The following is a 25245-nucleotide window of genomic DNA, read 5'->3' as shown; positions in this document are numbered from 1 at the left end:
TGTGTACACCGATAACTGGTTGTTGAGATGAAAGGTAACACTACGTATTGATTATCTGGGCGACCATCCCTCGACGTTCTGGTACTCTTTGGACCCAACTCTTTCATGCCCTGCTTCGGGAAACGCCCAAAGCACACTTAGTTTGGAGGCGCAGACATTTTTGTACATTCTTTTGCGTTTAGGTGTGTGATCGCAAAGGACGTACATGTTTTGCGACAGCCGCCCCTCCTCTGCCCCTCTCCCTGCGCCCCTGCTTGGAATGATGAGTGCACTTACACTTATGGCACTATTTCGGGAGCACACTCTTGTCTGTACACCACGCCGTGGCTTGCCGTGCCAATCCGTGCCCACCCGTGGAAGGGGCTGTGAGGTCCTCGCTGCTGCCTCGCGGGCCGTGCCGCACAGTGGGCCAGAAACCGGCGCAGGCTGCCAAAATTCCGGACGCGTTTCGAGCTCCAGAGTCGCTAAATGAGACTCGAATCGAACGTGTGACCCCACCAATGGATTGCTCTCCGAACGAGGAATCCATTGGTGGGGTCACACGCCCGGTTTGAGGCCCATTCAGCGACTCTGTAGCTCAAAACGCACTCCCAATTTCCTACTGAGAAATGCCGTGCTGTCATAATACTAAGCGAATTCTTAGTACTTTACGACACAAATCTGTCATAATACAGAGAAATTTGTTCGTAATATGAACAAAGTGGTCATAAGTTACTGAGAACGCTTCACCATAGGTTACTACCTTCGCTGTGCTGTCATAATACTAAGCTTTTTGTTCGTAATACGAAGAAAAAGCTCAGTAGGAAATTGGGAGTGCGCGTCTAGAATTTTGGCCGCCTGCGCCGGTTTCTGGCCCACTGTGTGCCGTGCGCCGTGCCGTGCGCCAGGCTGAATCCAAACAGGAGGTTCGCCGCTGTCTCTCTCGCACCCCATGCAACGGCACGCCCCACGAGTGCGAGAGAGACAGAGCGACGCTCCGCTTCGCTCTGCCCCGGCCGTGGTACTGCCGTGGTACTGCCGTGGCGGCGCGAGGCGAACTGTGCCCCGCATTACCAGCTAATTTAAAAGCCACATTTCAGATCGGCTGCGCGGCGAGGGACGAGAAAGACGAGAACAGAAGAGGAGGCGAGAACGTCTGCGCCTTGAGGGTAGGCAGAGAGCCGTCTGAATCGAGAAAGTTTTCCGGATTTCCACCTCGTGGTATGTGATGCAGCTGATTAGTCGGTTTCAAGTAACCGTGTTTACTCTCGCAACGAAAATCTCGATTGTTGGAACGAGGTCAATCGTTATGGCAAACCGAATTTTCGCTCTGCCAATCAAAAATTTCGTTTCCAGAGGGAGATAGCTTCCTCTCCTGGAACGGAACCAACTGAAAAATCGGTGTTCTAACTTTTAACCGGTTCGTCTGACTTAACCTTTCGCTGTTGTTGTTGTTGTTGTTGTTGTTGTTGTTGTTGCTGTCGTTGGCAGCCGCCCCAACGCGCGGTGAGGATATGCGCGGTCCTCGCGTGCTGCAGCGCACATGCGTCTGCAGGAAATGCACTGCGTGCAGTGCGGTTGCACTCCTGCACTGCGACAAGGACGGCAGGACGTGTCCTTACCGGTCCTTGCACGCGTGTCGCGCACGCACGCACGCACACACTCACACACACACACGCACACACTCACACACACACACGCACACTCACGCACGCACGCGAGCGCGGGTCGCGCACCCATGCCACTCACACTCCCAATTTCCTACTGAGCTTTTTCTTCGTATTACGAACAAAAAGCTTAGTATTATGACAGCACAGCGAAGGTAGTAACCTATGGTGAAGCGTTCTCAGTAACTTATGACCACTTTGTTCATATTACGAACAAATTTCTCTGTATTATGACAGATTTGTGTCGTAAAGTACTAAGAATTCGCTTAGTATTATGACAGCACGGCATTTCTCAGTAGGAAATTGGGAGTGCATGAGAGGCTCATGAGGCAAGAGGAGGCGAAATCGGGAGGCCGGCCCGCCAGCCATTCGCCAAAGAGACGTCGATGAGTGCGGGCCGCGGGCTGGTTCCGCATGGCAGTGGCTCCGTCTCCCTCGCACTCGCGGGACGGCCCGGGAGGGTGCGAGAGAGACAGGCGCTGCGGAGCCGTCCCGTCCCGGTGCGACGCAGCGTCGTCGCCTTCCTCTTTTTGCGCGTGCCGTCGTCGCGTCGCTCGCTTAGCACACGCGGCGGTCGTGGTCTTGACGTGGGGGATCAGCAAATTGCACGGTGTAGGCACGGTGCGGTGTGGTGCGGCGCGGAGCATGGCGGGCCGGCCCCAAACTCACGGCCTGGCCCACGGCGGCGACGGAGGAGGCGGGGTCCGGGGGCCGCACAGCCCGGCGCACGGCCGCTCGGGCCCAAGGTGACACGCCAGGGTGGCGGCGAGCAGGGCCGTCCCGGAGGTCGTCCTGGAGGCACACTGCCGGACTCGAGTCCGGTCACTGGACGAGTCCGACTCCGGCTTCGTCGATAGTCGATGCGGTCGGGCTGGCCGGGCCGGGGGAAAATTCCCGGCCAGGAGTCCGTCCGCGATCGTGCATGGGTGTCGTCGTCGTCAAGACGAAACGCTCTGGTAATCGCCTCAGTCAAGCACTCGTAGGAGAAATAATGGAAAAAACAAGAGTGTGCAAAATAAAAAACGTGTTCGGTGTCAATGACGGGTCAATGTAATGAGTGCCATCATTGGAGTACAGTTGTTGGAATGGAAGCACCGAGGCGCCGCACTGCCGCACGCGCTCGAGATTCCCGCTCGGCTTTTTGCTTTTTGCCCGCGCGCAGCTCGCGCATTCAACTCCCTGCGTGAACTCGACGCGACCCGCCAAAGAAATCCAAGTGAACTCTACCAAAATTATTAAAAATAAGTACCAGTCCTGAGATGAGGGATGCTTGCCCTGACACTGCCACCCTCCGCCGCCCCGCCCCTCCCCGCCCCACGTGTCGAAGGCGGTGAAGGCGTGGCACAGTGGGCCAGAAGACCGGCGGAGGCGGCCAAAACCCTAGACGCGTTTTGAGCTACAGAGTCAATAAATGGGACTCGAACCGAACGTGTGATCCATCCAATGGATTGCTCTCCGAACGAGGAATCCATTGGTGGGGTCACACGTTCGATTCGAGCCTTGTTTCGCGAATCTGGAACTCGAAACCCGTCTCGAATTTTGGCCGCCTCCACCGGTCTTCTGGCCCACTGTGCGTGGACGCTTCGAGTGCCGCCGCTGTCCGCCGTGCCGTGCACCGCGCGCTGCAGACTGATTGCGAACACTGCTTTCGTCGCCACCTGCGACGCAGCGACGATGCACTGCTGGGAGTCGAGTCCGACGGCTCGTGCTGGCTCGCTGAATGAGTCAGCTGTTTGCAGGGTCAGAGCGGGACTGCCCACTGCACTGCCCAGCACGGGGGCAGTGTGCAAGATTGGTGCAAGAGAGAGAGAGAGAGAGAAAGAGAGAAAGAAAGAAGCGGCGAAAGGCCCAGCGAGGGTGACAGTGCATTCCTGCCATTCTTCCCGCCATTGCACGCGCAGTGCCCCTGTGCTCGATACTTACAGTGGCGCGGGGCTCGCTCGGTTTCCGCGGCACTGCAGTGTTTACTGCCAACAGTCCCATAAACGCACCCGCCATGCACTATTCGCAGTGGGCGCGGGCGAACACAGTGGGCCCTGCCCTAGAGGGCGGGGTTCCGTTGCACATCGCATTCGCGGGTTCGCGGTGTATGTTCAACCGAGTGAAGCTGCCGTAGTGCCGAGCCGAGCCGAGCCGAACCCAGCGAGAGCCGAGCCGAGCCCGCCCCGCCCCGCCCCGCCGCTACGGCCGTGCGGCTGCCGGGCTGCCGGCCGCCGGCGCCGTGCCTCAAGTCACCTGTCCGTTCCGTCCGTTCAGTTGCGGTCGAACCGGCGAGCGGCGCGCGTGTGTGCGACAGTGTCTAGTGTCGGTGTGAGTGTGTTTGTGTCTGTGCTGTGTGTCCGGGCCATGGCCCCTCTGCCTTGCTAGGGCCTAGGGACGCTAAGGAATACCGACCAGGCCGTCGCTTCTCCGCCGCAGCGGCCACAGCCCTCGGGGCCCCAGAGCCCAGCTTGACCACCGGGCGACGAAGACCGAGTAAACACGGTGAGTGAGAGAGAGGGAGCGGGGCGTGACGGATTTGGAGCGCGGCACGCACCACGCCGGACGCTTCTGTTGCAACGACAATTGCAGCGGCCTACAAGCACTATGCAAGCACCTCGCGAGATGCAAGCACTATGCAACCGGAGGGCAACCGCGGCGGCACTCTACCAAAAATGTCCTGTAAATGCCGTTAATTTATTACCAGTTTTCACTGTAGGTCAATTCACAGCGTTTACTGTGATCTGCTCACGGGATTCACTGTGATCTTGTTCGCGGTGTTCACTGTGATCTGGTCCCCAGTAAACACTGTGAGTTTGACGCCGCTGGGCACCGAAGTACTGCAAATCAGGCTCCAATTCACGGCGTTTACTGTGGCCAGATCACAGTGAACACTGTAACCGAGATCACAGTGAACGCCGTGAACTAGTTCACAGCAAACGCCGTGAATTACATAACAGCAAACATTGGTAATAAATTAACGGCGTTGACAGGACATTTTTTGTAGAGTGGGCACTGTAAGGCAGTGCGGCACCGGCGGGGGGCGGGGCCAAGCCAGGCCAAGCCAGGCCAAACGGCCAAACGAGGGGAAAGGTTGCAAGATTGTTCCGAAAGTGCGTGTGGGTCGCGGCAAGCGGCACGGCCACGGGGGCCACTGCAGGCTCATTCCGAGCACAGCCCTCGTCGCGCTGTCTCTCTCGCACTCATGGGGCGTCCCGTAAGGGTGCGAGAGAGACAGCCTCAAAGGCATTGCTCGGAATGAGCCTGCTGGGCACGCGTCCCGCGATCGCCTTGAGCCACTCGACACGCCTACAGTGCAGTGCAACCGAACTTTTACTCTCAGTCTTGGCGACAGTCAGGGGCGGCTTGAAGTCGAGCCGCCGAAATGGGTGTGGGTTATCGCCCATCAGGGTGCCGAGAGCACTCCGCGGCGCAGGCGCTGGGCGGCGCGGTAGGCAATGTTGAGCCTGCAACAGGCAACCTGTGCCAGACTACCCCCTATTTTTTCTGAATCTCTTGTCGCCGCTGGCTGTGGCTAGCCCGCTGGCCACGGCACTGGCACTGATAGCGTGCAGCCCGCAGCGCGGCGCCTCGCCCAGTGCCCAGCAGACCAGACCGCCGCTGGGGAAGTCCCAAGACGACCGTGGAGCGCGGTGGCGCGGTGGCGCCGCCGGCCTCTCGCGGCCTGCAGTGGACTGCCGTCTGATTCCGAACACTGCTTCGTCGCTCTGTCTCTCTCGCACCCCTACGGACCGCCCCATGAGTGCGAGAGAGACAGAGCGACGAAAGCAGTGCTCGGAAGCAGACGGCTGGCTCGCGTTGTCTCACTCGCACCCCCGCGGGACAGGCGGACAGGGCCCACCCCACGCGTGCGGGGAAGACGGCGAACTCGGCCAGGCTCCGCGGAAAAGCACCCGCCGACCCGCGGTCCACCCGGTCCACCGACCACCGCGACCGCCGCCATCGGCGTGGTCGATTTGATTGGCGTGCATTATGGAAAACGAGGCGGTCTGGTCGGCGAGGCGCCACGGCAATCGATGGCCGCTGCCCGTCGCTCTGTCTCTCTCGCACCGACGGGGCGCCCCATGAGTGCGAGAGAGAGAGGGGAGGAAAGAGGGGGGGGGGGTGCGGGGGAGTTGGTCAGTCGGTCAAAGAGCGCCGAGTCGAGAATCTCTGTCTCGGTGCGCGATTTGTCGTGGATCCGGCCGGCGCCAAGGTTGCCTTCCTGCAGTACTGCGGCGGCGCGGCGCGGTCGTAACCCCCAATCTGGAGTGGAAGGGAAGGAATGGCTGTGCATAATTGACGCTGTCAAGATCAATGGCGGGTCGGCCCCTCAATCCCCGCCGTTCCTGGAAACGTGTTTTCCTTGCGGCGCCGCGCCGAGTGTGGAGGGCAGGCACACTGGCAAACACACGCGTCCACATCGCCGTTTCCCTGGAAACGAAACAGTGCCGGCGCGGGGGCGTTGACTCATTCGGGTCCAGGGTCCACGCCGTCGCTTTTTGAATGCAACTCGTATATGTAGATTTCAGCCAACCACTATTGTTAATCAAGGAAACAAAAGTCGAGTTTTTTGTTTAGATCTCCATTTATGCCGAGCGTTGGCAACTTGTTGCCTCTTTCTCGCGTGCATTTTGTTGCGCATGCCAACTTGTCGCGAGCCAGTGGTTTCAATGATTAGCGTCATCTCTGCTGTAGAGTTGCATTCAGTTCGTGTCGGAGAAGCGCGCGCAATTTGACTTGATCGAGGCGCTGTGGTTATCTTTACCTGTTTGGTGTTTGGAATCGTAATTAATGCCGCGGGGCGGGGCGGGGCGGGGCGGGGCGGGGCGGGTGCGTCGGTGACGCACTGGGTGACGGTGAGGGCAGGGCAGGGGCGCTCGCCTGGCCGTGTCGTCCGCAGGCCTTAATGCGCCCCGCCGGGCTAAATATAACGTGCGTGCTTGTTAACGGCGGCGACGCGCGCGCAGACTCGCGCTGTCTCTCTCGCACCCCTACCGGTCGCCCCGCGAGCGCGAGAGAGACGTCACTGTTTGGTTCGGAATCTGCCGGGTGGCGCGGCGCGGAGCGGAGCGGGCAGCGCGCAAAACGCTGTCATCACGCGGGTAAAAATGAAGCGCTATCAAGGCTCCATTTCTAAATGCATGCCGTGAGAGTCGGTTGCCAACGTCAGCAGCTGATTCCGCGCGGCGCGGGAGTCTCTGTCTCTCTCGCACGCGTCCGCGACGCCCCGCGACGAACCGCGACGCCCCGCGAGTGCGAGTCTGGTTGCTGGAGCGCGCGGCTGCGTGCGGCACGACGTATACGTACGTACGTACCGCGCGAAGGAGACCATTTGGAAAAGTTTGCGCCAGGAATAGACGGACGCGCGGGCGAAGTCCTAACTACACCGGAAGGCGAGACCCAAGCGCGAAGCGCGTTAGCGCCTTGATGAGCAGGACGCGCGCACCGCGGGCACCTCGGCGACTACGCACGTCGGGGCGGGGCGGGGCGGGGCGGGGCGGCCTCTCGGCTGGAGAAGGCAAACTCTGCCTCTTGTTTTCGGCGCGGTGGTTCATTACGCCGACATTCCGGCGAGCGAGCCGCGGCTTGGCTGGCTGGCTTGGCCACCGGCCGGCTGGAGAGGGCCGCGTCCGAAACGGCCACCTCACTCGGCCGCGCCTCGCTGTGCCGGCCGGGCCGGGCTGTGGCTGTGACGGCAGCGCAGGCTCTGCTCTCCGGACGCGTCCCCCCGCGTGGTCCAGGCCGTCCAGGCGCTCTAGGCAGGCCAGGGGCACAGCCCGGCACAGAGCCTGCCACAGCCACCCTGCGGCACGCGCCAAGTGCGTACGCACTGAGTGCGACTGCGTCTCGCAGCGCACGACAAACGCGAGGCTGTCCCCCGGACGAGGACCCTGGCGAGTCATGGGTTCTCCGGACCTGTCTCGCTCTCGCCCTCATGGGGCTAGCAGGGGTGTGACGGAGGTTGTTCTGAAATCAGCCAAGGTAGTTGTACGTACACTGGTCGCAGGATGACCCCGGATCCATGGGGGGCGTTGCCCGCATGTCCGAGGCGGGATGAAAAAAAAGAAGAGTATTACGACTGGAGAGGAGAGGACTGACTGGAGCCATCGCACCTGGAGAACGTGTTTGCAACTGGTCGGCCAACGCTGGGCCCAGCCATGGCGCTGCGCCAGCCGCGCTGGACCGGCCCAAAAGGGTTCGCTGGATGCACACGCCCCGCCCCGCCACGCCACGCCCCGCCACGCCACGCCCCGCCCCGCCACGCCCCGCCACGCCCCGCCACGCCCCGCCACGCCCCGCCACGCCCCACCCCGCCCCACCACGCCCCGCCACGCCCCGCCACGCCCCGCCACGCCCCACCCACCCCACCCCACCACGCCCCGCCACGCCCCGCCACGCCCCGCCACGCCCCGCCACGCCCCGCCACGCCCCGCCACGCCCCGCCACGCCCCGCCACGCCCCACCCCGCCACGCCCCGCCACGCCCCACCCCGCCACGGCCCGCCACGCCCCGCCACGCCCCACCCCACCCCAAGCCCGTAAAAGCGATTTTTCGGGTCCCTGACGCGAGGAGACGATATTTTGGTTCCCGGACAGCCCTTCCGACCGCCGACCCACACGGGACGTCTGAGACCCGGGTGAACCAGGACTCCGTACTCTGTCTCTGCCGGGCAGCCCACCCATGGCTAACCTTGACTCTGCTCCTCTCGGAACCTGTTTCTGGTTCCCTGCTGCAGCACGCTGCAGGTTGTGCAACCTGCTTCGCCTGCGTCGCTCGCTGCCCCGCCGGGGTGATGTCCGCAGGACAATGCCCACTGGGCCGTGACTGGGGCCGTGAGGCCCTACACCCTGGCGGCCCCGCCGTACTGTCTCTCTCGCACCCCTACTGGCCGCCCCACGAGTGCGAGAGAGACGACAGCCAAGGCGAATGCGAATGCCTCTGGCGGAACTGCGGAAGCCGGATCGGGGTCGCACTGTCGGATTGTTGGCGAAAGTGCGCACAACGGCGCTGCTCTGAAAATTTGGGTTGACACTTGATGACAATGTCAAGCCTACTCTTGACTCACGTCCGAGCCATTGTCGTTTCAGGAACGCCGAATACGCATCAATAAGCAATGCCACGACCGTTTCCCAGTAATAACGTCACTCTTGATTTTGTCCGAAAGTGACTAAAATTTTTGACAGTGTGGCCGCGACGCCTTGTCGTTTGTTTGAGGCGTGCGATGGACTCGCGCCCCTGGGCCCCAGCCGGCCCAGCCTCAGCCTCCCGAGGTGCAAAGTGGCGCGGCCGGACAGGCCTCGTGGACGATGCACTCTTGTGCGCGGCGCAGCCCGATGACGTATTTTCCACGCCGTGATCCGGGTGGCCAGCGCCTAGGGGCAGTGCGATAGGCAAACTTGCATTTCGGAAAGGCCGCAGAGAAACTGGAGAGTCATGTCCACGGCCTCCTCGCCGCCGTGCAGTGCAGGCCCTGCTGGTCTCGGGGACGCGTCGTCCTCGGCCTGGCGGTCTGGCAAGCCGGCGGCCCAAGCCGCTTTTTATTGCATTTATAACGTCCTTCGATCCGAGGCCCGGTGGGCCCGGTGGGCCGGGGCTCGGCGCGGCTCTCTGCGACGAGGAAGTGACCTTGGCGCGCCGCGGTCTCGGCGGGGACGCCGGGGACGTCGGCCGGATATGCACATTATGCATGGAAACCAATCGGGGAGGTGTCTCTGGCTTTGCCAAGCTTCGCCGGGAACTGGACCGACGGGGGTGAGCTGGAGGGGGGGGGGGGGGGGGGCAAGGTCGCCAAGGAGCGCCTCGATGCCCGATGCGTTGGCAGAAGCCGGCGGCCTTTCCCGGCCGGTGTGTCAGCGAGTGCTTAGTTAGAAAAGGCGGGCAGGCGAGCTGGGCCGGTGTGGCGTGGTGGCGTGGCGGCGTGCCCCCGCCCTCCATGCCCTCCGTGCCGCGCGTGCGTCAGCAAGCAGCAAGGCGTCAGCGCGGCAGTGTGCCAGCCAGCGGCAGCGCCCTGGACAGCCCTGGACTCCAGACGGCCCACTACACCGGAACCTCGCCGGTGCGCGGCTGCGGTCCAAGACCACGCCGCACATCACTCTATCTCTCCCGCACTATCATGATGCACTGTCTTGGTGCGAGAGAGACGGAGCGGCGCGGCGAAGCGCCGGGCGGAATCAGTCTCTGTTGGCACTGCGGTGGCAGAGACCCTAGGCGGCGTGAGGGTGTCGGCCGGCGCAGCGCGCAGCAGCGCGGTGTTTGCGGTGTGGTGGCGGCGGCGCGCGCAGGGCAGGGCGGGGCAGGGCGGGGCGGGGCAGGGCAGGGCAGGGCAGGGCAGGGCAGGGCAGGGCAGGGCAGGGCGGGGCAGGGCAGGGCAGGGCAGGGCAGGGCAGGGCAGGGCCACGGCAGGGCCACGGCAGCCTTCGGCCTTTGGCGAGGCGAGGCGATGGCGGAGGCTGATGGCGGACCCACCAAGTCTTCGCGAAGGCTCGCGGCGCCTCGGCGCGACTTTTACGCGCGTCGAGATGGATGGCGACGAGCTTGATCGGCCGCCATTGACGCACTAGGTGAAGATGGAGACCTAAACCTCCGGAACGGAACGGCTGCCGCTGACGCTGGCTCGCCGAACCCGGTTCGGGCCAAGCCGTCAAGCCCTAGTGGCGGTGCCATGCCGGCCGGCCACGCCAAGTCCGGTCTGGAGGGAGAGTGGTCGCCAGTCAGTGTGCAGCTCGGCACTGTCAAAAAATTGGGAACGTCAACACTAACTTAAATTTCGTCTGCACCCAGTTTGACGACACAATGGAAAAAATTTTGATGCAAAATAATTGCGCGTGCACGTGACGGGTGGTAGACTTTTGAGCAGCTCCTTCGTCTTTGGAGAGGAAGTGGCGCACCTGGGCCTCGCGGCCTCGCTCTGTGAGCCAACGACCCCTTGCTGTTTTTGTTTTGTCGTGGAAATGTTTTTTTTCTGGGGTGCCTTGTTCCTCGTGGCTAGGCTTGTGCCGGCTTGCGCGCGAGCAGTGGAAGCAGGCATGGCATGAAAGTGTGGCATGGTCTCCCTCTGGGCAGGGGCGATGGCGATCCCCTCCCCTCCCCTCCGCCGGCTGGTTCGGCCGCGTAGGGCCGCGTCAGCGCTGAGGGTGTCGTGGTGCCGTGCAGGCGACGTGCGCACTGGCAGCCCGGCTGCAGACCGATTCCGAGAGTCGTTTTCGTCGCTCTGCCTCTCTCGCACCTATACGGGGCGCCCCACGAGTGCGAGAGAGGCAGAGCGACGAAAACGACTCTCGGAATCGGTCTGCAGTGCAATGCGCCGCTGTCCGCTTCTTCTTCTTGTGAGCTGACTTGGCTCTCGCCCGCGGCCCGCGAGGCTTGCCCGGCTTGCGACACACATGGCCGGGTCGCTGATGAGTGAACGAAAAAAGGTAGCGAACTGGTGCTGAGCGCTGCCCCTTTTTGCCGCAGCGCCCCGCCTCGGCGCCTCGGATCGCTCTGCATGTCAAATGAGAAGGCTCAAAGTGCCGGCCTCGCCGTCTGGCGTCCCTGCGAGGGCCTCGCCGCTTCTTGCAGCGACGCGTCGCGACGCGGTGCCGGCGGGTACTCTGCGGGAACTTATCGCGTGTGGTGGTTGCAGATGACGGAGATGGTGGAGACGGGGGGCATCCCCATGGGGGCGACGCGGCGCCTCCAGACGCAGAAGTCGACGGTGTGGACGCGCCGCCAGCAGGCCGTGGCCGTGCGCAGGGCCTACAAGCGCTACGGCTCCAGCAAGAACCCCAACCAGATCCTGGACGGCCTCAACATGACCGTCCCCAAGGGCACCATGTGAGTACCGAGCGCCTGCCAAGTCGGGGGTAGGCAACCCGGCGGGGCGACGTGGTCCGCGGGACCGCCTGCCCGCCGGGCGTTCTTCGCCACTTGACCGGCTGCACTTGGATGGTTGTTTCCTCACCGCCCTGCCTCGCCCTGCTTGCCCCTTCCAGCTACGGCCTCCTGGGGGCGTCGGGGTGCGGCAAGACGACGCTGCTGAGCTGCATCGTGGGTCGCCGGCGCCTCAACTCCGGCGAGATCTGGGTGCTGGGCGGCCGGCCCGGCTCCAGGGGCAGTGGCGTGCCCGGGCCGCGCATCGGCTACATGCCGCAGGTAACATTCGCAGGCCGACTCTGTTTTCTATCTCTTGTTTACACTTGTAACGCTCACGGACACGTCGAAACTGCTGTCGCTTTTTTTCGGCTCGGCGATGACTGGTGAATCCGGTTCGCAGGAAATCGCGCTGTACGGCGAGTTCTCGATCCGCGAGACCATGATCTACTTCGGCTGGGTGGCCGGCATGACGACGGCCGAGGTGGAGGCGCGCCTCGAGTTCTTCATCAACTTCCTGCAGCTGCCGCCCGCCACGAGGGCCGTCAAGAACCTGAGCGGAGGGCAGCAGCGCCGCGTGTCGCTGGCCGCCGCGCTGCTGCACGGCCCCGAGCTGCTGATCCTGGACGAGCCCACCGTCGGCGTGGACCCCGTGCTCCGGCAGAAGTGAGTGGCACCGCACCGACCGTGGGCACGGGGCAGCACGGGGCACGCCGACAAGTGTGACACTTTCTTTGGTTGCAGCATCTGGGACCATCTGGTGGAGATTACGCAGGGCGGCCAGTGCACTGTCATCATCACCACGCACTACATCGACGAGACCAAGCAAGCTGGAATGGTGGGTGGTGCGGAACAACCGGTTTAACTTAAATTTGAATTTGGTCTCAATGTATTTCCTTCATGTGCAGATTGCTCTCATGCGTGGTGGCAAGTTCTTGGCTGAGGAATCTCCTGAGATGCTGATGCGAATGTACCAGAGTGATTCTCTGGAAAACGTTTTCCTCAAGCTATCATTGGCGCAAATCCAGGGCAAGAGGCGTAGATCTATTTACCTAAAAGAAGTCACTGGGTCAGAAGATCCTGCAGGAGTATGTATAATTGTCCTATTTTGTTTTGTTTGATCCATTAAAAAAAACATAAAACAAATTAACTGATCCCCTCTTTGTCTTATCAATATTACAGGAGAGCGCTCCTGATAACATGTCAGAAATCAGTGGAGAGTTTGGAGACAACATTAGTATCAAAAGTGGGCGCTCTGAAGGACACCAATCTGTGGTATGTGATTGTATTTCAATTTATTTTGTTTTTAAGTTGTAATCTACTAGAACATGAAACACTTACTCTTTTTCCTAGACTGGCCCTTCTGACCTTCCTCCGGAAGATGAAACTCCATTTTCCTGTAAGGACATGTTCACTCTATTCTCACCCCATCGTATGAAGGCTCTGATTTGGAAAAATTTTCTATGGATGTGGAGGAATTTTGGGTATGTAATAAGCCAGTAACATCTTTGGTAACACTTAGCAAGTGAACAATTTCTTAAGGTAATAATAATAATAATAATAATGATTGTTTTGTTTTCAGGGTCATGGCATTTGTTATAGGTCTACCAGTTGTGCAAATTTGCTTGTTCTGTTTCTCAATCGGTCGTCCCCCAATTGGGTTGCATCTGGCTGTTGTCAACAACGAACTAAACAATTACACTGATCCTTGCCACTTCAACACAAACTGTACCATTGACATGCTGAGTTGTCGATATTTATCACAACTGCAAAAATATAATGTTGTTGAGGTGAGTTTGAAATTATCATGTAGACACTTGAGTCAGGAAAATCAGTAGCTAATATTAGTTTTATTTAAGGTACCATATCCAAATGAAATGGAAGCCAAGCATGCGGTTAAACTTGGCCATGCTTGGGCTGCACTCTCTTTCCCAGAAAACTATTCAACAAGTCTCTATGACAGACTTCAACAGGGAAAAGATGCTGATGACTCAGTGTTAGACTTCAGCAACATTGACATTTGGATGGATGCCTCAGGTATAGTGAACTAAACAAACTGAAATTTAAACTAAAGTAAAAGTTTTACAAATCAAATCAATTTGACATTCATTCAATACTTTGTTCCAGATCAACAAATCCATCAGCTTCTGACAAGAAGCCTTCTGCTTTCATTTGAGGACTTTGTTGCTGATGTTTCAAGAGCATGTGACTATTCAGAAAAAGTGATGAAAATCCCTGTTAATGTGAGTTTGTTTGCTCTTATGGGTTTGTCTTAAAGCACCAAGAAACTTAAACATTAATTTTAATATTGCTTTTTAGTTTGAGACTCCTATCTATGGAAGCAAAAATCCTGACTTCACAAATTTTGCGGCTCCTGGAATTATCCTTACGTTAGTAGATCACTTCATATTTATTAAATTGAATTATAAGAATTGGAAAACATTTTAACTTTCTTTTCATTTTACAGCATCATTTTCTTCTTGTCAGTGGCTTTGACATCAGGTGCTATGCTCATTGAAAGAAATGAGGGAATCCTTGAAAGAAGTTTGGTGTCAGGTACTTACATGGCATGATTAAGATGTTTATCTGTTTTCTTGGCTTCAGTGAAAATAATTTTGTGTCTTTTTTTGCAGGTATTACTGGAACTGAAATTCTATTTTCTCATGTGGTAACTCAGTTTTCTGTAATGTCCGGTCAAACTGTCATGGTGCTGCTGTTTGCTTTTATCACGGTTGTTGATGTCAATGGAGGTCTTGGATGGGTGGTACTCCTCACTGTCCTCACCGGTTTATGCGGGATGACTTTTGGTACGGTAAACAGTCTATAATACTGTAACATTCAAAATGTCAGTAAAAAAATAAAAGATTTTTTTTTCTTCTCTAACAGGATTTGTGGTGTCGTGTTCAGTTGACAATGAGAGAAATGCTACATACATGGCCCTAGGCAGCTTCCTCCCCATTGTAATGCTTTGTGGTAAGTAACTAATAATTTTCAAATATGAGCTCACTTAGGCTGTTGTCTAGCCAGATTCTTTTCTTTCAGGTATTATTTGGCCGGTCGAAGGTATGCACGCTGTTCTGAAGTTCATTAGTTTCTTCCTTCCGTTAACAAAATCGACTGAGTCAATGCGAGCCATGCTAGCAAGAGGATGGGGTATCACCAGTCCAACAGTGTACTTCGGTTTTGTCTCTACTTTACTGTGGATTGCAGTATTCCTTACTCTTAGTATATTATTGATAAAGTTCAAAAAGGGTTAAAACTTGGTGTAGTCTTGAAAAACCATCTCTGTGATCATTCAATTTTATGCTCTAATTAAAGTGGTGGCCTTTTTTTAACATTAGACTTGCTTAAATTTTTCTTTCTTGTTTTTTTTTAAAATAACTTTTCTTTTAACTCTAAGCAACTCTTTTGTCCCTTTCCTGTAGTGAGAAGAGAATTTTAGGAAATGAGATGTTCAATGTGATGTTTACAAGGCTGGTACCCTTCATACTTTCCCAAAAATCTTGATATCAATGTTCTGTTTGTTTCTCTAGGCCACCCTCTTACAAATAAGATATAGATAAAAATTATCATAATTCAGGGTGTGTTTTAAACACTTCTTAAAACAGGAATTCATCTTTTAAATTTAAATTATTAATGTGTGCTTTAAAAATGTGTCAATTTGTTTGCTCTTGAAGCTGGAGCAACAATTACAATACAAATTATAGTGTCATATGTAGCAGTGCTGGCTTTTATTGGGGTTTTTATAATGCACACAGATCAATTATTGTGATTTGTGATTGTAAGTAAAAATTGTAAATATGATGTGGACAAATTCCATCGATATGCGATATGTAGATAGTTAAATTGTAGTCTAAAGAGATGATGTAAAGTTGCAATCATTAATCGCCTGAAAAACAGCTCAACTATTATAATAATAATATTCACAGAGTAAATGTTCTTCTGTGAGAAATAGTATCTAATAGCTCTCTAGTTCCTTTTGTAAATACTTTTTAAAAGAATAGAAAGTAGTGAGCACCTGTATACAGCTCAAGAAAAGTTGTTGGAATATTTTGTTGTAATTTATTTTTAGTCATGCTCTTCTCACCTATCCATGGGATGAAGACAAAAAGATTCTTGCAAATGCATACCATGTTACATAAACATTGTGATGTCATTTTGTAAACTGTTGTTTGTACCGCTTAGGAATCAAATAAATACTCAAATGTGTAGTTTAAAATTTATCATAGTACAATAGGTGGTTTTGTTGACTCTTCAACAAGTTTCTCCACCAGATGGCTCTGGAGCTGATTCCAGGTCCTTGATTCTCTTTTGGGCTTGCCTCAGACGATATTGCAAAATACTCACTTTATGCTGACTACGCTTGAATTCGGCTTTCACTAACTCCAAAGACTTCTCTGCCTTTTCTCTTGTATCAAAGTTGCTCAAAGTGAGTTCAGCTATGTGACACTTTTTCTGTTTTGGTCCACTGTCAAAAATTAAGAATGTGAGTAATCTTTCAAGAGAGAGAAAAACAATCAGTATTTACAGTATTGGGACAAAATTTAAAGTTAAGAAATTAAGGAGGAAATAATGTTACCTGGTGCCCAACGGTCTCGTCAGTCTCGAAGAATATTCATCACTGCAAACAAAAGCAGCAAACCAAAGTGAATGTTTTCAAGATATGAAAGATTGAGCAAATAATGTTGCAGTGTTCTACCTTTCAATGTGGTCTGGGTCCATTCCTGCATTTCCTTCATTGCCATAGTCATAAGAACAATTTGGCCTGTCAGGTGAAGAGTTTTCTTTGTTTCCCTGTGACAAAACCTGCTCTTGGGGATAGCTGAAGCTGAAGCCGCCAATACGACTCCCAGAGTTGTGTGAAACAGCATGGGCAGAAGCATTTGATATTTGGCCAACACTCGTCAATAAATCACCTGCGTTCAATTCTGCTGATGCTACCACATAATCCTGATCAAAATCGTTAAGTTTGTCCAAAAGTGCAAGATGATCCATTCGAGGAATGAGATGACAATGATATGCTCTTTCAGCGGTGAATCTACGGAAACAAGCAGACCACATATAAGGTCACAGGTTTAAAACTCCACAATTATTGCAGTGCACCAAATCCGCTTCTTACTTATGACTTATGGTAGGCACTGCAGTTCTTAAAAGTCGTCCCGATGGAAGGTAACAGTCATCCTCAAAATGTGCTTCACACAGCCTGGCAGAACTGGTAGCCCCCGGTTTCCAGCCCAAAGTCCGATTGTACTTATTAACAAAGGCGACCCACTTTGCTCTAACGTTCTCATCTGAGGGGAACCTGGAACAGGTGGTTCATTAACCATGTAAATAAATAGCAGAGATGCTCAGCAGGTTGGGACACAGACGACAATCACGTTTCGAGCCTTACCGGTGATGGAGCACGGCACAGCTGTTTAGATCTTCCACGAAGCGGTTCGGACAAGCATACATAAAACAAAATTTAGGCATCTTGCCCTAATTTAACTCTTTAATTAAGAGGAAACGCACAGCAAACCAACAAACTGCGCTGAGTCGTCTGCAGGTGTGTTTGTTTGTATCTGCCGCCGGGGGATAATTCATATTGGTATTGGAGGGCATTTGCGCGGGAGAGGCTGCGCGAGGCTAGTGGGTGGGAGGGAACCGAACTGTTCAAATCAAGGCGAAACTTGAACTGCCAAGGGCTTCGTCTTTTGCGTGCCAGTACACTCACTCGCATTTTGCCTCTGCTCTCTGCGAATCAGTGATTAGAAAGGGGGAAACACGAACGTGCGAAAGGACCGGCAGCCCGTACGTCCGGCACAGCACGAGCAGCGCAGCCCTACGCAGCCCGCAGGCTGAGGCTCCGCAGGCGCAGCATCTCTCGGCTTGCAATCATGTCTTTATCACGATGGTCGCTCCGCTTCGCATCGCCTGCTTCGCTTCGAGATAAATCAAAACAAAACAACGAGAGCCGAAGCCGCGGGGCAGAGCGGCCGCCAAGTCTCACTCGAGTCCTCAATGGACGCGCGAGCGCACGCGTAAGGCACACGAGAAAATGCTGCCGGGGAACCTTCTGACCCTTCCCCTGGCGGTGCTGGTCGCCTTCTCCAACGGTGAGTGCGAATGTGTGCCGCGCCGTGAATGCGAGAGGGACCTGGTGGACCTGGTCCTGACGGCGGTGGGCCGCGAGTTGCAGAGTCGAGGTGGTCCGAGGCCGACTGGGAGGAGTCGCCGCCGCGCACGCCCAGCCCACTGCAGCCGCCGGGCCGCTGGAGCACGGCGACGTGGGGCGAGTGCAGCAACCCCTGCGGCGCGGGCGAGGAGCGGCGCCTGGTGTCGTGCGTGCTGGAGGACGTGACGGGCACCCTGCTCGTGGCCGCGGACGGCTTCTGTGCGCCGCCCAAGCCCGCCACCGCGCGCCAGTGCTACCAGTACCGTACCGAGTGCGCCAACGCCTGGGTCACTGGTGACTGGGGGCAGGTAGGGCCGCGAGCCGCACGTCGAGTAGTGTGTCTTGTACGTCGAGCCGGTGGCGGTAACTTGTGCTCCCGTTCGCAGTGCTCAGCCAAGTGCGGGGGCGGGCAGCGGTCCCGGCTGGTCGAGTGCCACAACGGGCGGCCAGAGGCGGCGCTGGCGTCGGTGCCCGCGCCCCTGGCCGACGTGCAGTGCGTGCCGCAGCTTCGGCCCGCCGACCGTCGCGAGTGCAACCTGCAGCCGTGCCCCGACGGGCGGCGCGTGTGGCTGCGCACGTCCGACGGCCGCAAGCCGCGCCGCATCCGCCTCTACTCCAAGTTCACCCTGCGCTGCCCTTTCCAGGTCTTCTGGACGCCCGCCGACGACCGCACCAAGTAGGCCTCCGACGGTGGGAGGGGAGGCCCCGGGGAAGTCCCTTCGGTTGACGGGCATGTCGTTTGCAGGAGGAAGTACGCGTGGTACAAGGACGGCCAGCGGCTGCCGGTGCACGAGGACAAGTACACCCAGACGGACAACCGCGGCGAGCTGCGCGTCAAGGGGGCCGACGTGGACGACAGCGGCGTGTACGCTTGCGCCTCGCTCACCGCGGACCCGCAAGGTAGGACTCCAGGAGGGATGCGGTGTACCTACAGCGCGCTCGGCGCTTTACAGTGTGGCGCGGCCCTTGCGCAGGCCGGATCCACAACATGACGGTGGTGGTGGAGCGCGTGGCGGGTGACCCCGTCCCCACGGCGCCCCCGCCGCCCCTCGAGGAGGCCGACGACTCCCCGGAGGAGCTTGACGGCGAGCCCGCCGCGGGCCCCAGCAGCGAGGCTCCACCCGAAAGTAGCACGTCGCCGTCGTCCTCGCCCCCGGAAGAGACCACAACGTCGGCGCCATCCTCTACGGTGGCCGAAGTGGCGTCAACTGCAGAAGTCCCAACGGAGTCTCCCAGCCCAGCTCCAGATGCGGGGCAACTGCCACAGCGTCGCAAGCGCGACCTGGACGACGCAGACTCCTCGAGTCCCATTATCGGTTAGCACACTGCACACAACTGTTTCTGCAACACAGGGTTCAAGTCCCTCGGAGGGAAAGCGCTTTTTCGTCCCGTTCACGTTCACAGCCGTGGTGGCGGCTCGCTACGACGCCGCGCCCTTCTCCAACTGCTCCGAGCAGTGCGGCGCGACGGGGCTGCGGCAGCGCGCGGTCCGGTGCGTGGACAACGAGACGGGCACGCAGCTGGCGCTGGCCGACTGCGAGGACCTGGGCCCGCCGCCGCCCCCGCAGGAACCGTGCAACCGGGTGGACTGCCCGGCCGCGTGGCAGTGGCCGTCCTGGGCCGGCATCAAGGTTGGCCTGCGGCATGGCATGCCTTGATTGCGGAATTCCGTTTGATGCGGGCCTCACGCTCATGCCCCTGGTGCGCTTGGCGCAGTGCTCCCGGCCGTGCGGCGGCGGCGCCAAGTGGCGGCAGGCGCACTGCTCCCAGCGGCTGGCCACCGGCGACGACGTGATCCTGGCCGCCAGCCACTGCGCCCACCTCGGCCCGGGGGAAGACCGCCGCGACTGCCACCGCGCCGCGTGCCGGTCGCGGGTGCGCGAGGGCGAGCTGCTGCGCCTGGAGTGCCGCGCCGCCAACGCCACCTGGAAGTACCAGGGCGCCGGCGGCGTGCGCAGCGTCGACGTGGCCAACGAGGACAAGTACCTCGCCGACAACGACACGGGCACGCTGTACGTGTACACGGCGGCGGCCGAGGACGCCGGCCTGTACCTCTGCCAAGAGGATGAAGGGGGTGAGTAGCGGGTAGCCACCGCAGCGCAGCGGCCAGCGCAGGCGCGCCGTGCTAAAGCCTCGTCCTTTGTCCCCTGTCGGCAGACGGAGTCCTGGTGACGCACCGCTACGAGGTGGTGGTGCTCCCTGCCTCGACGCCGCCGCCGCGCAGCCAGGGCGACGACGACGACCTGTTCGTGCGCGTGTGGGCCCCGGACACGACCACCACCAGCAGCGACAGCGACGGCACTACCGCTGCCTCCGAGCCTGAAGGGCCCGAAGCCTCGTCTAGGCCTGGCGGTGACCCTGGCGGTGACAGCCTGGTTGTGGACGACCCGGGCTACACGACGGAGCCGACGCCGCCGAAGATGCCCATCCCTTGGGAAGTGTTGTTCCTCCCTGCGGCGCCTACTAGAGGAAATATGCTGACCATTTTCACCTAGCTGTTGGCTGTCTTCAGAATCGGGAGTTCAATCAATGTACACTGCAAGGCCATTTCATGAACAATTCTTTTAATTATTTCAAGAGAGCCGCGCTTGAAGCATTACAAATATAAATGTAACAAAAGTTAAAGTGAAAAATAACATTTCTTTCCAAAAATAGAAACAACTTACTTCCAACATAAACTTCAAAACTTTACAGACTCAAAGACCCAAAATATAATACAAACTTTAGTACAAGTCTATACCTCTATCCTTAAAAGAACTAACAGAAAAACATGGTTGCTTCCTGAAGATGCAATAAACAAACACACAACAAATTCTTCCTTACACCTGAGATGATCCTGCACCTACAGCTACATACTATGATTTTTGATTTATATGATCCAGTGCGCTTGAAAAGCATATCACATATCATATCACATTTAAATGCTAACTAGCTTCACTGAGCGGTAAGTCTTTTTTTTTCAAGGTATGTAACCATGAACAATGATTAAAACAATCAATGGCAATATTGTACAAGTATAAAAGTTAAGACTTAAAAAATCTATACTTAGGTACTTAAGTACTCTTTGGATCCAAAACAGAGAACTTCAATTCTGTTAACAAAAGAAGAAACTCTCATGCCAGATGCAGTCTTAAATGAGTTTCTACATATTAAATGCCAGACTCAAAATTAAAATTATTACTGAGTAACTAGAAAAATCACAGTTATGCTATTGGTACAAAGTAAGTGAATTCCAAAAACTGGCAGCATTAAATTTTATATAGCCCTTTGTAACATATGTTCCAGTTGGATTTTGAAAGATGTGAATTGGCCGATTCCATTCTCAATTAGAACCCTAGAGATAAAGAGAAAAAAAATAAGGGGTTACACATATCGCTTAAAACCCTTAGGAAAAATAAAAAAAAATAAAAAAATAAAAAATACGGTCATTTTACCTGTGGCTATTACTTTTCAGAAAGAGTATAAGATCCCAAGGTGTAATACTGCTATCCCCTTTAATTAAAGAGACCAGTTCATTCACAGCTGGACTATCCTCTTTCAGAGAAGAAATAGGTATCGCCAATAAACTGCAAAATGAGAACAGATTTATCAAAACACTGGAATCTTCTAGGAAAACAAATATGAGGACATAAAAAGCACAACATACACGTTTAACAGATGCACCAGCTTCCCTACGGCTTCCATCATGCATTGGGCTCTCCGCACCTCATTTGAATCTGTCAGGTACTCTGATTTGCTGAATAACAAGAAAAGTGTTCACATTACTTTTAGTTTGTCTTGTAACAGGAGGAACTAGGAGAGCAAAAGAAACAAAATCCTGCAAACTTAAGATTTGAACTAGTTTCTACTGGTGCTTCAACTTACCAAATGTTTAAAGCAGCATTATGAGCCTCTTCAAAACACATTAGAACTAAATGAATCCTTTCGTCATTTTCAGCAACAAGTGAAGTTAAAGGAGAGTTTCCATATTTAATAAGAGAACTATTGTCATCTTTAGCCAAAGATGAGTCACCACAAAGTTTTGACTCCAATTCCTAAATAAGATAAATTCAATGTCAAATTTTGTCCAAGGTACGTACAGAAAACATTACAAACTGTGCCACTCTTAATTATTTTAGAACATACCTTTAGTCTCAAAAAGGCAATGTCAATTTTATCTCTATACTTTTTACTGACCCCTCTGAACACAGCTTTTGTCAACTCAAGACCTTCTTCTAAATCTGAAATGTTCAGACAATAGCCTAGATATAAAACAAACGCAATGACAATAAAATTTCTTGAAAGGCTTTTGATTCATTAAAATGACGTTAAAAACATCAGAAAGAAAGAAAAACACATACTTTTAGACATGGATTTTAAAAACTCCCTCAACTTCCGAATAGCTTCTCGAATAAGAGGAGGGATGAAGTCATCACAAATTGCAAGCCAATGGTGGCTCAAGCAATGCAAAACTTGATCATGTTCCCAGGGTGGGGGTATCACGGTCCTTTTCTCCCATAGATGGTTGTACTGCTCCTTCATGGCCTTTGAAACAATCTAACAGAGAGCAAGCGGAAAACCAAATTATAAAAAGGACAGCAAAATGTTGACCATACAGCTCCCGGACAAAATCTTACCTCAGACAAGATTTCTTTAATTATTGCTTTTAATTCAATCAAAAGATTTTCATAGATTTTATTTCTTTCGCCCTGGGCATCTTGAGCCAGTTTGTCTGAAATATAAGCAAAACCTAATAAAATTGTGTCTGAAATAGCATAATAGAGGCAAATTTAAAAATAACAATAGGTCCTCACTTAGAATAAGGTTTTTGTTTGAGGGCATGTCAGTGATTAAAGGGTCCTTCTTATCTTCATAAATTTGACCCGCAAGCTGGTCTTTGGAAACAGCAGTGACATCAGACACAATGGCCTTATTACGTAAATTTATGTCATTAGAGACAAGGATCTGTAAAAATACAAAACAACAGCTAAGAATTGGACCACATGAAATACAAGACATGCCTTTGAACACACGCAACAAGCCTTTTGTAACAATAATTTTTATTTCAAACAGTGAAGTTTTAACAGAGGTTTGGGCTTACCACATCAAAACACTGTTCCTTTAACTGCAGGCATGACTGCAAGATATTATCATCAGCACAATTAGAAGTATTTTTTGTAGCTTCACTAATCTTTTGACCTCGAATGCGTGAGTGTTTAGATGAGAATTTTTCATGCAAAAAGTTGATAGCTCGCCGGGCAAGTGGTTGTATACTCGACTTCCCTCTATCTTTTAAATGATCCAATTCATGTAGAACTTGCCAGGGAATGAAGAGATGGGCGGATCCCTTTCCTGTTAAATATGCAAAATGAAACTATAAAATGTGAAACTGGCACAAATCAAAAATATAATTGTCTGCACGTACCTGACAGATTACTAACTAAAAGTTCTGCTGTAAAATTAAGATGAGATAGGAGGATGTTCGTGTCTAAAACTATGTAAGTGAAAGATTTTGGGTCTGATTTTCCATTGACAGGTTCCATGTCAACATCCATAAAAATAGGTTTATTGTTCAGATCAACATTCACATCTTTTTGACGTAATTCTTCAATCTGCAATGACAAAGGCATGAGTAATGAAAAGAGTATCTCAATATAAGGAAAGTAATATATTGTTCAAAACCCTTCACACTCACATCGACTAAAACTTCTGATTCCATGTACTCAACTTCCATGGCTTCCATATCATGGTTTATATTATTACTGGCCATCGCAAATGGATGTACAGTAACTAGAAGAGGATGTACAATGACTAAAAGAAAGGTAAAGTACCAAAATTTGAGATGTTACAGGCAAATAATAAATATAGAAAGGAACAAGTATGGTGTTTGCTTACCTTGGGAATCGAGTCCAACAGGTGACTCAAGAGATCCTGCTTTTAAATTCATCTCCAAGTCACCCAATTGCCTGTCAGCAGGTCCATGTTCCTGACCTATTACAGAAAAAGATTTCACTAGTAAAGGAGAACCTAACTGAGAACATACAGTATAAAACAACAAATTTTACCTGAGGGTTTTCTTTTACTGTCTTTCTTGGCTGAAACAACAGTCTTTTTGGAGTCATTTGAGGAGCTCAAATGTTTTTCAACCACCTTTTGTGAATCATTAGAGGAGCACAACTGTTTTACAACAGCTTTAGACTGTTTCTTTCTCAATGAAGCTTGCAGCTTCTTCAGTCTTTCCTGTGCCTTTTCTTTAAATGTGTCTTTAAAGCGGGTCACATGAGACTTCTTGGAAACAGATCCATGATGGGAGCTTGATACGGTCTCAGAAGTTAAATGCTCACCAACATTTGCTATTGCAACAGCACCTTCACTATTAGTATGACACTCAGTAAAAGGATTGCGTGTGTTAACAGTGACTAAGCTAGTCTTGTTGGCATTGCGCACTGTGCTGGTCTGACTAGAGCTCGAGGTGCTTGTGCTTGTACTGCTTACAGCAGCCCTTTCGTTATGTTCAATGGGGACACCAACTGGTGGTCTAGCCTTATCATAAGGTCTACTTCTCCTTCTTCTACGTGTTTGGGCAGCATGAGAAGTCTCTGCTCTCTTAACTGTCTTTCTGTTGTCAGATAGATTTTCCATTCCAGAAGATGAAGTAGATGTTGATGCAATCCCACAATCATTAACAGGCTCATGTGCCTTAACTTTTTTCTGTTCATGATTTTCATTGACATCTGATTTTCTCTTAGATGGCACCCTGGTGATTGTAGTTTTAGAATCAGCAGGCTCCTGCAGACAAGAAAATAACGGGAAAATACACAAAAAGAGAACCAGGTCTTCCTGCTGCAGTACACCAGGGGGAATTCCATTGCTAATGATAGTGATTGGAGAAAGCACCATGAATGCTACATTAAATGTGATATAAGATATGGTAAGGGCACCAAGAGAGCTTCCAAACCATAACTGACCAAAAAACGACAGGAAATACCAGACAGTATTATGAAAAAATAAATATTATGAAGTAGTGACTAACCTCTAAAACGTAGCCCCCAGGCCGAGTCCATGTACTTTCGCCCGTCTTTACGTTGAAGTAGTAGAATTTTCCGGGTTTAGATCTGGACGATTTTAAAATCCATTCCTTTTCCGTTGTCAAACTACGTTTCTCACCACTCTCAGACATGTTTTTGGCGTTACGAAAGTCATGTAAGGTTATGAATATTTATAATCAGCAACTTTGCTGCAAAAACAAACAGGACACTATGAAAGGAGGAACAATCATAACTCGTCATTTGTGAAATAATCGATCAGCGACCAGATTTGATTGGCCAGGCAAAACAGCAAAGTCTAAGCAAGGTTTCTAACTTACTTGCTTTTGTAACAACAGACAACAACCTCAACAACCTTACATCATGTTAGTCCAGTTTGGCGTGCGTATATACAAGGCGCTGACTGCATGCAACGTTGCCATTTGGTGCGTCGTCTGCTAGGCCTCTCCAACTTTTTATATTATCTTTGAATGACTGAAAGAGATTCATGAATAACAGCTTACATCAGTGTAAGCACCAAACATTTTTGTCTGCCGGATTCGCCTTCATTTTGAGAATCAATTCTACTTTCGGAAAGGTTACGCTG

At 53.4% G+C, this 25245-nt stretch overlaps 4 protein-coding genes across 7 annotated transcripts; 2 read left to right on the top strand and 2 right to left on the bottom strand.

Moving 5' to 3' along the window:
• The first annotated feature begins 3866 nt into the window (after positions 1–3866).
• LOC117653555 (ABC transporter G family member 20) lies at positions 3867–15699 on the top strand. Of its 2 annotated transcripts, XM_034399325.1 has the most exons (17): positions 3867–4130; positions 11254–11444; positions 11603–11762; positions 11884–12033; positions 12076–12146; positions 12225–12318; positions 12389–12568; positions 12663–12755; positions 12834–12964; positions 13063–13270; positions 13340–13517; positions 13608–13723; positions 13800–13870; positions 13948–14036; positions 14114–14287; positions 14367–14453; positions 14523–15699. In XM_034399325.1, exons 2-17 carry the CDS (start codon positions 11254–11256, stop codon positions 14735–14737), a joined length of 2208 nt encoding a protein of 735 aa, XP_034255216.1. In that variant the 5' UTR covers positions 3867–4130; the 3' UTR covers positions 14738–15699. The 2 variants fall into 2 exon arrangements, with proteins under 2 accessions (XP_034255216.1, XP_034255215.1); XM_034399324.1 differs by having other exon boundaries at positions 11884–12146.
• Positions 15688–17096, bottom strand: LOC117653565. 2 transcript variants are annotated; one of them, XM_034399343.1, is made up of 5 exons: positions 16873–17096; positions 16600–16782; positions 16180–16518; positions 16060–16101; positions 15688–15975 (listed from the first exon to the last, which is right to left on the bottom strand). In XM_034399343.1, the coding sequence occupies exons 1-5, from the start codon at positions 16950–16952 to the stop codon at positions 15735–15737; spliced, it is 885 nt and encodes a 294-aa protein (XP_034255234.1). In that variant the 5' UTR covers positions 16953–17096; the 3' UTR covers positions 15688–15734. The 2 variants fall into 2 exon arrangements, with proteins under 2 accessions (XP_034255234.1, XP_034255235.1); XM_034399344.1 differs by having other exon boundaries at positions 15688–15948.
• A 42-nt stretch (positions 17097–17138) lies between these two features.
• LOC117653556 (ADAMTS-like protein 1) lies at positions 17139–20360 on the top strand. The gene is made up of 8 exons (XM_034399326.1): positions 17139–17575; positions 17659–17942; positions 18021–18310; positions 18380–18534; positions 18609–18950; positions 19039–19265; positions 19351–19708; positions 19792–20360. The coding sequence occupies exons 1-8, from the start codon at positions 17518–17520 to the stop codon at positions 20127–20129; spliced, it is 2052 nt and encodes a 683-aa protein (XP_034255217.1). The 5' UTR covers positions 17139–17517; the 3' UTR covers positions 20130–20360.
• On the bottom strand, positions 20178–25119 carry LOC117653553 (transcriptional protein SWT1). Of its 2 annotated transcripts, none has more exons than XM_034399319.1 (15): positions 24980–25119; positions 24647–24850; positions 23679–24402; positions 23509–23604; positions 23309–23424; positions 23039–23225; positions 22715–22965; positions 22428–22578; positions 22251–22345; positions 21975–22170; positions 21760–21875; positions 21499–21668; positions 21281–21370; positions 21069–21200; positions 20178–20968 (listed from the first exon to the last, which is right to left on the bottom strand). In XM_034399319.1, exons 2-15 carry the CDS (start codon positions 24791–24793, stop codon positions 20890–20892), a joined length of 2550 nt encoding a protein of 849 aa, XP_034255210.1. In that variant the 5' UTR covers positions 24794–24850; positions 24980–25119; the 3' UTR covers positions 20178–20889. The 2 variants fall into 2 exon arrangements, with proteins under 2 accessions (XP_034255210.1, XP_034255211.1); XM_034399320.1 differs by having other exon boundaries at positions 21760–21854.
• Positions 25120–25245: the final 126 nt, after the last annotated feature.

The sequence above is a fragment of the Thrips palmi genome, unplaced genomic scaffold (assembly GCF_012932325.1).
Source record: "Thrips palmi isolate BJ-2018 unplaced genomic scaffold, TpBJ-2018v1 HiC_scaffold_8, whole genome shotgun sequence".
NCBI lineage: Eukaryota > Metazoa > Arthropoda > Insecta > Thysanoptera > Thripidae > Thrips > Thrips palmi.
Note: the sequence above shows the minus strand (reverse complement) of the source record. Positions and strands in the feature narration are given on the sequence as shown.

Coding starts and splice junctions, on each gene's coding strand:
- LOC117653555 (XM_034399324.1), top strand. CDS start 11,254: ATGACGGAGATGGTGGAGACGGGGGGCATCCCCATGGGGGCGACGCGG. Junction 11,445..11,602: donor ACCGTCCCCAAGGGCACCAT/GTGAGTACCGAG, acceptor TGCCCCTTCCAG/CTACGGCCTCCTGGGGGCGT. Junction 12,147..12,224: donor GACCCCGTGCTCCGGCAGAA/GTGAGTGGCACC, acceptor CTTTGGTTGCAG/CATCTGGGACCATCTGGTGG.
- LOC117653565 (XM_034399343.1), bottom strand. CDS start 16,952: ATGCCTAAATTTTGTTTTATGTATGCTTGTCCGAACCGCTTCGTGGAA. Junction 16,783..16,872: donor TGTGCCGTGCTCCATCACCG/GTAAGGCTCGAA, acceptor CACCTGTTCCAG/GTTCCCCTCAGATGAGAACG. Junction 16,102..16,179: donor GACCCAGACCACATTGAAAG/GTAGAACACTGC, acceptor TTTTGTTTGCAG/TGATGAATATTCTTCGAGAC.
- LOC117653556 (XM_034399326.1), top strand. CDS start 17,518: ATGCTGCCGGGGAACCTTCTGACCCTTCCCCTGGCGGTGCTGGTCGCC. Junction 17,576..17,658: donor GCTGGTCGCCTTCTCCAACG/GTGAGTGCGAAT, acceptor CGCGAGTTGCAG/AGTCGAGGTGGTCCGAGGCC. Junction 18,535..18,608: donor GCTCACCGCGGACCCGCAAG/GTAGGACTCCAG, acceptor GCCCTTGCGCAG/GCCGGATCCACAACATGACG.
- LOC117653553 (XM_034399319.1), bottom strand. CDS start 24,793: ATGTCTGAGAGTGGTGAGAAACGTAGTTTGACAACGGAAAAGGAATGG. Junction 21,876..21,974: donor TTTAAAATCCATGTCTAAAA/GTATGTGTTTTT, acceptor TTTTATATCTAG/GCTATTGTCTGAACATTTCA. Junction 21,201..21,280: donor CTGGTGCATCTGTTAAACGT/GTATGTTGTGCT, acceptor CTCATTTTGCAG/TTTATTGGCGATACCTATTT.